The sequence below is a fragment of the Cebidichthys violaceus genome, unplaced genomic scaffold (genome assembly GCF_023349555.1).
Source record: "Cebidichthys violaceus isolate CVI_PGR_0920_01 unplaced genomic scaffold, fCebVio1.0.p SCAF_48, whole genome shotgun sequence".
NCBI lineage: Eukaryota > Metazoa > Chordata > Actinopteri > Perciformes > Stichaeidae > Cebidichthys > Cebidichthys violaceus.
This window is the reverse complement of record NW_027176683.1, coordinates 1,352,296-1,362,280: the sequence shown is the minus strand read 5'-3', so window position 1 is coordinate 1,362,280 and position 9,985 is coordinate 1,352,296. Positions and strand designations below refer to the sequence as shown.

The window sequence follows — 9,985 nt, the reverse complement described above, 5'->3', positions numbered from 1 at the left end:
GACCAAAATGAAGCAAATTCTCATTTGACAGCAGCAGAACGAGGCCAAGACTCTCTAACTGCTGCTGCAATACAATCCGTACAATATGAATGTTTTTATTTAGTGTGCATATAGTTATCTCTATATTATTAGTTACTAATCTGATCTGTTACAAGGCAGCCACTGATTTCAGGTTATGTCCACTGAAATAAAACAACTGCAGATCGATCATCTCTACCAGTCGAATATTAGTCAATTTGATTCATTTCATTGTTGAACACGTTGAATCATCGTCCTGATTCACGGTGAACAGAAACCTCTCAGGAGAGCTGCTGGCTGAAAAACAAAGACACTGATTATCATAAAGCAAACAGTGAGGACACATTAGTTAGTGACGGTAAAGTCCTGAGGCTGAGGCGAGAGGGATTTATCCTCTGGGGAGCAAGAATGGGATCAGGAAATATTGCAGCCATCAATTTCAGGGAAACAAACTGTTGAATGAATTTAGGTTTTTTTCGGTCCAATGGGACATTTTTCGGACTATTGGCGTCTCTGGATAACGGGCCTTCGGCACAATGGGCCGTCCTCTTCTCGACACCCAATAAGGTGTCCTCCCAGCTGGACATGCTCCTAAAAACCTCCACCGGGGGGAAAATCCAGATCAGTTGAATCCTGAATCAAACCTCAACTGGGTCATTTGGACACGAAGGAGCACTGGTTCTCCTTCCAGATGTCTGAGCTCTGCCAAGTAAACTAGTTTCAACCTCTTACAGCCACAATCTAATTTTTGTATCCTTGTATTATTAGATCAACCCGTATATCGAGAACTTGATCTCGAGGCTCATATTCCTCTACCTGCATGTCTGCTGACGCCACTACAATCTGTCTCATGCTCCATGTTCCCCCAGAACACTGAACCTCCTTTGGGGAACCACTTCCTGAAAGAAAAAACTTTTGCCTCAGACTCAAAAGGTGCTGACTTCTCATTCCAGCCGCTTCAGACTCGGCTGCAAATTGTTGAATATCCAGAGAAAGAAAATTGCGATCTGAAGTGAAAAGTTAAAGTTAGAGTGACACTTCTGTTCTCATAAAACCACCGTTATTGGGGAAAATAAAATCAGTTTTCAACAGCCAACCCAAAGCATCTATAAAGTGAGAATTTTAGAGAACAGTTCTTGCTTACAACTTGATTATTGTAATGGATCTGCAGAAAGTTTACTCTCTGCAGTTTGATGTACAGTAATGAACTGGAACAAATGGCTGTCTGGAACAAAGAAAGTCAGTCTTAAAAACCCTGATGGATGATGGGAAAATGTGAAGTGAAGTGAAGGGGATTCATGATAAATTGTCTATAAAATGCGAAACCACGACAACAATCCTTGAAATAAGAACCTACAGTGTTTGTCCTGTTCATTCCAACGCCGAACACTTGAATGAGTCTTAAGTTTGCAGATCGAACCACATATCCAGCATGACTTTCCTTCTGTCTCCTCCTCAGGCGTCTCCAGCTGCTCTGGCTAAGAGTGTGTTAGCAGAGGTGCCCAACCAGGTGGTTGACTACTACAACAGCAGGGGCATCAAGCCCAAAGTGCCCAGCCAGTACCAGTCTTCCAGGCAGTTCGGCCCCTGAGCACCACCGCCCCCCCCCCCCCCCCCCACAACACAACCTCTCCCAGACTGAGAATAATGTTTACTGTCTTTTGTTCTTTGTTGATGCGGATGTTAAAGGTGCTGCATGCAGCATTTTACCACGAGGAAGGGGCTCATTTACTGATTTGATCAGCCTCCACACTGCATTTTACGTTAGGAGGGATTTTACAGGTTGGACCTACAGGAAGTTCTGCTGGATCGCTCTATGGCGCAAAACTTAAAAAAAGAGTAGCGTAGCAGGTGTAGGTGCTGGTTACAGTGGTTTACCAAAACAGTCAAAGTAGCTGAGGAGCGACAATTCAAAGAGCGATGTGATAAAACGGATGCTTTTCGTAACGAAGGGAGCGGCGTGTCCTGATGCAATGCGGTTCATCAAACCCTGCAATCATGCTGACGGTTTGTGGAGCTGAAGCGTGTTTTTGAAGCAAATAATTCGTGGGCAATGTGTTTCCCACTTCTAGTGTTCCTGAACACAGAAGAACAGGAAGTCTCGTTGATCACACACAAGAACCAAGGCATCGTTTTGCAGACTTGAGTACGGGACACGAGGGTAATACCTTAGAACTCATATCACACTGTAGTAACTTCCTCCACTTCATGATCCAAGTTTTACTTCCCACTAGAAACCAGGGTTTACACGTACTAGTAGCCATTAATAGCCTGTTTTTTAAAGCACATTTGCTAGCTATGTAGCATTACTTTGGTTGAGCTTTTTTTAGAATTGTAGCTAATGTTTGTGTTTCTCTCAACGATACTGTTTACAATGAAAGCAGCTTCTCCAGCCCGCTCTCACCAATTGGCGTATCAACAACATGGCAATTTGCAAATTCTGAAAGAGTAATTTCTTCTTAAGTTTCGCTTGTGACAATAAATGATGATATTTATTTATACGCCTCATCGTGATATCGGGTTAAACATTTCATTATCAGAATCAGTTTATTTCAGTGGAATTTGCCCGCGGAGGCAAAGTAAATCTATGCAGAGATTTCACATAGAAGAAAGATGCTGACTCGTGTGTTTGTCGTATTTGCTTTGTCGCGCCATCCAATTTGACATAATCCTCCTATGTCACAGTATTAACTGCCAACATGTATGGTACAATCTAAACTTTAAATTATAGATACATGTTTAGTCCAGTTAGCAACTAAACCAGCTAATTTGCTTACCAGAAGTTAGCTAACTAGTAGCAAGTAAGCGAGTGAGCTATTTTGGCTGACTAGCGTCTGCAAATTACTGTCTAGCTAGCATGTCAGCAGTTAGTCACCAGCCACAGTAGCTCGCCAATGAGACCTTCAAGTAGTCACCACATCACCAGGCTTCCAACACTGCCCTTTGGCGGCGCCAGTTTTCATGTGTGATTGGGCACGAAACACTCGCAGCCGCCATCTTGAGTCGTCTAGTGAAGTCGTAGAGGTTTCTTTCTGGGAAATGAGGCAGAGTAGCACTAAAAGTATCGGTGAGGTGAGGAAGAACTTTGTATCTTATCTTGTGGTCCAACTTGGGTTCAATGTGTAAAAATGCTGACTGTCGCACCTTTAGCATCCGTTGTGCATGCGGGGCCTGCAGAGGCTGAGCTGATTGTAACATTCAGGAGTGTTTTTAATGGACATTAATAGCACACAAACTCACAACACTGACCAATCCAAACACTGCTTCCCTGCAGACAGCATGACAGGCAGGGAAACAGTCGATGACGGAATGTATGAACCCCCCCCCCCCCCCCCCCCCCCCCCCGCCCCCCCTGCTGGTTTGGTTTTATAAGAGTTTATCGATATTTTGCTAAATTTCGTAAGGTTCGTACGTTGTAAAGCATTTTGGATCTCTGCCAGATGAGCAAGCAAGCTGCCTTCACAGACGTCTGCATCCTCTACTGTTTTTTTTCTAAGGCGAGGCAGATGCATGAACTGTTGTTTTGCATGCAAATCTCCATGCAGGACTCCTCGGCCCTTGTGGTTTCTGTTTCCTGGTAGTGAGTAATATGAGTAATAATGACGTTTACAATGTACCCGGTGATGGGGATGTTCTACTCTGAAGCATGTTCACGTGTAAACGAAAATGTGTGAGTAGATTTAAAAGCACAACCTGAGTATCCTTGGAGAGATTTTTAGACTATGGTGATAGATTTTGTTCACTTTGTGCCACAACACCTGCCAATCTCTCTTTCTGTCTTTGATTATACTGCTACTGGTTCACTTTTGTTTTCCTTTTGTTGTTCACTCTGGAACAATCCCATCTGGCATCCGGACCTTTTTCAGGATGCAACCACATTGTTTGTGTCTTCCAGTCTACATTTCTTTTGTTTTGTAAGTGAGGACATTTACTGTGAGTTTTAGAAAACTTTCAGCGTAAAACTTCCTGAAAGTATACAGTTTACTCATTTCCTAAGACAGGATCAGTCTTCACATCTCATTCATCAATTTTCCACCACTTATGCAGATCCACAGTGGCAGCAGGCTAAACAAGGTAGTCCAGACGTCCCGATTGCCAGGTGAATGTAAAGATTATTTGTGATCTAGATCATGGTATGGATAGAAGTGCTCAGTCAAAGGCAAGTCGATTGGTTCCAGGCAGTCTTTTTTAATGATAGGCATAAGATCTTGAAGAATCGGAAGGAAGTCCAGCTGCCTTTGACTTAATAACTCTAGATATACTTTTCCCACGTCCTCCAGCTTTTCCTGGGGGATCCCGAGGTGTTCCCAGGCCAGATGGGATAAGTGATCCCGAGAACAAATTCTGGCTCTACTCCCCTGACCCCATCTCGTAGGACATGCTGGGGGAAAAAACTCCAGAAAAGCATCCAGGAGACAACTTAATCACATTCCATGACCACCTTAACTGGCTCCATTGAGGGAAGTTAAAGCCCCTCATTCTAATTCTTGCCAATGTAAACTTAAAATTCTACAGTTTGATCAAATCTTACATCAGGATCAAACACGATTCATCCATCCATTTTGGGTATTGGTCTCAATGGCACAAGGGTAAACAAGGTAGTCCAGAAGTTCTCCCCAGCTACATCCTCCAGCTCATCCTGAGGAATTCCAAGGTATTCCTTGGTCAACTGGGATTAGCAATCCGTCAAACTAATTCTGGGTCAGCCCCAGTGACTCCTCCCAGTTCAGGAAACCCCCACAGGAATACAGATACCCAAACCAATTTAACTGGCTCCTTTTAACATAAAGGAGCAGCTGCTACTCCCACCTCATTTTCGATGTCAAAGATCCTCAGTCTCATTCTTGTCAATGCAAACCTCCTAAAATTCTACAGTTTGATCACATCTTGCATCAGGATCAAACTTCACGATCCCTACATCCACTTCCATCCACTTCATCCAGGTCTGGGTCTCAATGGCACCAAGCTAAGCAAGAAAGTCCTTCCCAGTTACATCCTCTAGCTCATCCTGAGGGATCCGAGGTATTTTTAGGTCAACTGGGATTAGCAATCCCTCAAACAAATTCTGGGTCTGCCCCAGTGTCTCAACATGAAGGAGCAGCTGCTACTCCCAGCTCTTTCTGGATGTCAAAGCTCTTTATGAGCTCTGCACCCTCATATTCGTGTTCTCATTCCTCCGGTCGTGTACAAAAACTCATGACCTACAGATGAGGGTTGGAATGTAGACTGGAAGAATTGAGAGGTTTGCCTTCAACCCTCACATCAATCAACCTTTGATGGATCCGGATCACGCTATGCAAAGTAGTCCCTCTCCTAAACCACAGTATTTAAGTCTTTCTTGGAAGATCCAAAAGCATTTGATGGCCAGATGAGATTTGCAATCCTTCCAGAGTGTTCTGGGTCTAACCTGGGGTCTCCTCCCAGGTGGAAGTGCCCAGAGAACCTTCACACAGAGGAACCACCTCAACAGGTTCCTTTCCATGCTAAGGAGGGGGACAAGGGTCTTGTCCTTATAGATGCCTTACAGTCACAAATTTGTCATCGATCTTCTTCTTTTGGGCACTATCCAAAACTCATGAGCACAGGAGAGGGTTTGAGAGTTTCACCTTTTGGCTCAGCTCCTTCTTTAACACAAAAGGCTGGTGAAACATCTCTATTACCGCGGATGCTGCACCATTCAATATTGTGTTCCATCTCACATCGAAAGATACTTGAACTCCTTCACTTGGGTCAGTGACTCGCTTCCAACCTTAAGGGACCACTTCACCATTTTCCAACTTCATGATTTTGGGCTTGATCCAACAGATTGAATGAAATGAAAATATGCGTTGGGTATAGTTGGTTTTATGGGGTTTGTAATGTGTTAAAAGAAGACCTTAATTCTGCCTCATAGCGCCTTGATGAAAAAACTAGCACGTCCAATTGTTTTGCCTTCTTTTGCCAAGTTTGACAACATCTATGAAAAACTCCCAAAGTCCTGATCCTGGATGTTTGACTTTAATGCGATCAACTTTGCACATCATGCACGTCATCGACCAGATCACTCGTAAGAATCCTGATGACGTGGTTGTTCTGTCAGGAGCCTTCTTTATAGACTGTTTGTCATATGTTTCATGTTGCATTCATATAATATACTTCTGAGTTAAGTGTTTGGTTCTTCGTCACGAAGGATTCACTATTTGTGGTCATTACAAGAAACATACCGGCATTTTGCATTTATTGTTTTGTTTGGTTGAACCAAGAGAGAAAAGATGGAGGACAGGTGTTGGGACACATGACTTATTGTTGTATTAACATGCAGTATTGTGTGCAAAACAATGAGAAACTGACTTATAATAAAAGTTTTATCAGTAACTTCGGAGTGTGTTCAGTGTATTCTGAGAGGTCGGTTGGAGTGAGAGGGGCGAACACAGCAGAATTCATAAATGGCTCAATTTTCTCGGATTCTGTTTGCATCCATCAGCTCCTCCTGTGTTGAACTGTGTGTTAATGAAGGAGAATCTTCCAGCTTACCCAACATCCTCAGTGCGATTCCCAAACAGCAGCAGCAGCAATTAAACCTCTTGTTTGTTCGGAGGCGTGAGGAGTTCAAGAAGAGGAGGAGACGGGTGAAAGGAGGTCATTAGCTCTGTCAACAGGACAAAAGACGCCAAAAGACCCAGCACAAAGCTGCTGTCACAGCAAACAAAAGTGAACACAACCAAAAAGAAAAGACGATGGGTTCGTGGGAAAAGCTGCTCAGTGTAGAAAATCAAGGAAATTAGATGTCGTGAGCTTTTAAACATCTCAGTCTGAACTCTGGACAGATTGCTAATCAATAAATCACACCACATCACCAAATATATCAATATTGGTCACAAAATAAACACAGACGATCAGTGATGATGGGATCCTTTTGAAAAGATAGTAAAATCCTCTGAAATAGATCTTGAACGTTTCTGTGAGCTTCGTCCTCGTGAGGAAGGAATGGAAAGTCTACACTGAACCTGGTTACCTTCAGCTCAAACATAACATTTACTTTTGACTTCGTCAAAGGTAAAACCAAAAGAATATAGAAGCAACACAGGTGGATGAACAACCATTAAGAAACTGTTGACGTTTCCTTTCTATAATAACTCTATCATAACTCTTTTCACAACGATAACAACACTATAATTCAGACACCAAATGGATTATTCAAGTGTGAAATCGTTTTTTTGCCGCAAAAGAAGAATTAAATGATTAAAATGTCCATTTAACTGGACGTCCCCACAGTGTTATATGACACGAGACATGAGAAAACTGATAACTGGTAAATATTAATTGAAGAGGTTTAAACTGTGACTAGATCAGCTGATGTTCCAACAGTAGCTCTAGAGTAACCTTCTGTTTCTACTGTGAAGTCTGAATAACAGCTTTGATAAACTCCAGCTTGTTCTAGGATGCTTTTATTGTGAAACTCTTGACTCTGAAACAGGAAGCTGTTCCTGTTTAAATCTAAGCTTCCTGTTTCTTTGACCAACGATGCTGATTTCTTCTCTTCTTATTCAGCTGCTGCTCAGAGGATCTTTGTCTCTTTGTCTGGTTGACTTTTCAACAGTTGTGTAACTTGGACGGTTTGTGTCTCTAGACTCTAACATATCCGTCTTTGAGAATTCAACCTTCAACCTCCACCAACACCACTCACTAATTGAAAAGTTCCTCAGTCACAAACCGCCTCAGGGGATGTGAACAGGAGGGAGTCCATACAGATATTCTACTGACAATACTTGTAATAATTTATTAAAACTAAGCCTCACTGTTTACATCAGTAATGAAAGCAGCGCATGGATGTGTGCCTAATGTGCTGTGGAGGAGTTAAAGCTGCAAACCAAAAGAAGAAAAAAACAGCAAGTCTACATCAATGAAAGCTTACAATCCAGAGGAGGATAGTGGACATGTGTCTCTGATGTGATTATGCAGAACAGAAATAGAGTAAATAAACTATTAAGGCTCCATTAAGATAAATAAAATATGCCCCTAATGAATAAAAAAATCAAAAAAGATAACTGGCAACCACAGTGGTTCCTTAAAAGGTAGTCCTGCTCATTCAGTTGTGGTGGTAACCAGAACAGCAGCAGCCATCCTAACCCTTATATATGGGGTCCAGGACTTTCTAGTCTGGGGGATCTTCTTCCTCTCCATCAAGGACATCATTGAATTTTTGGAGACACGGATTGTGCAGAAATCCGGGACAGGGAAGGACCTTGACTCCAGACAAGGACAAACCAGTTGATCCAGAGAGAAACAGCTAGCTGGTGGATACAGTGTCCCGGCAGAGGATGTTGCTCAAATCTCTGGCATCATGAACGGAACCTGCATGAACAATGAAAACACGAAGGATTCTGCCACTTGCATCACAGATGGCCGAATTTATTTGGATGGAGGAAAAAAAGCTTATAGTGCATGTAAATGACCTCCGGTGCTGGTTCTCTGGAGGTTTTGATCCTGACATCAATGGCCCCCAGTAGCATGGGGAAGCAGAGACTGGGCCTCTGACAATGAATTCAGGATGTATAACTCGGCCTTTATCTCATGTTACAACCCTGGCTCAATGGCAGCAACATAAAGGAAGACGTGTTTAAATTACCCAAATTTAGAGTTTATTACATAAACAAGAGAAAACAAGGAGCAAACAAAGTGGTGCTGAAGGAGTAAAGACTTGTGGGTGGAGGAGGGACTTTTGAACTCAGGTGCTCAAAGCAGGTGCAACGCATCAACAATTATGGCTGAGGAGGAAACACTGACCCAACAGAACCGTCAGACATCTCCATCCTCCAGAAGGCAGCCCACTGAGCAAACGTACTGAAATAACTCATTAGCCTCTTACAACACATATATACACAAATATACATTAAAGAGAAACTGCACTTATACATGTTTTTTAAGCTATAAACTAAATAGCATCAATGCTGGTGTTAATATTCATATTTCTTACCAAATCCCCCAAAAATTGTCAGTTTTATTTGAAAATCGTTCAAAACACCATCTACTGTTTCAAATCAGCAAGGAGTGATGCGTCCCCTCTTTATGGTGTGTTTGACTCTAAATGGAGCATAATGTACTAGATGAACATCATGCTGTATTGAAGAAGACTGTAAACTAGAGATTGAGACCATAAACTCATGTTTACAATGTTTACTGAGGGAATAAATCAAGAGAGAAGTAGAGTCATTTTAGACTAGACTTCTATACAACCAGAGGAGTCGCCCCCTGGTGGACATTAAGGGTACTGGCATTGGTATTTTCATCTCCTTTTTCTTAACGATACCCTTCCCTAGGAAGTATTAGGGCCGGTAGGCAACACTGCCCCCCTGGCTTGCCTTTAACCCAACAGAACAGACAGACACAGATACAAATAAAAAGCCAGCTTTGTGAATCATTCGCTGTGGTTTAGGGAATCCCAAATGCAGAAGTCACTGCAGGGAGGTGAATCCCGAGGGCCAAGCTATGAAGACGAGCACCTCTATCACCTGGCAACAGCTGTGGTCCTCTGGAGAGGGAACTATTTTTAGCAAATATGCCACACGAGGTCTGAAATCTCTCTTCAGACCTCGTGTCTGGATTTGCATGTGAAGGAAGAATTGGGGGCAGCAGCATTCAGGTGGACAGCAGACAGGACACACTATTGTTAGAATATAATACAATACTAATATCTATAATCTGCTGGAAGTGACCACTTAAGTGATATGCTTGTAGATAATATTGCTCAAGCTGCCCTGAGGATCTTCATGTTATTGCTTGAAATTAAAAGAAATTCCTGTTTTGTCAGTGCAAATAACTATAAATACATTATATTATATTATATGCATATACAGGTCAGGAAACACACATCCATCCCTTTGCTATAGCCATGATAGTTACAAAGGTTGTATAGTCATCTCACATGTTAATCAAAGTATGATAAACACATACAGTTATGACACTTCATTAATAAAGGATGAAAAGT

The 9,985-nt window shown here is 42.3% G+C and overlaps 1 protein-coding gene across 1 annotated transcript in view; it reads left to right on the top strand.

Annotated features, from left to right (window-relative positions):
* The window catches only part of cpne4a (copine IVa), a 46,245-nt gene extending 44,594 nt beyond the window's left edge, over positions 1–1,651 (top strand). Inside the window, exon 16 of the mRNA XM_068729933.1 lies at positions 1,478–1,651. Within this exon, the coding sequence (XP_068586034.1) occupies positions 1,478–1,609 (132 nt within the window). The 3' untranslated portion in view covers positions 1,610–1,651. The remainder of the gene's footprint in view (positions 1–1,477) is intronic.
* The last annotated feature ends 8,334 nt before the right edge of the window (positions 1,652–9,985 follow it).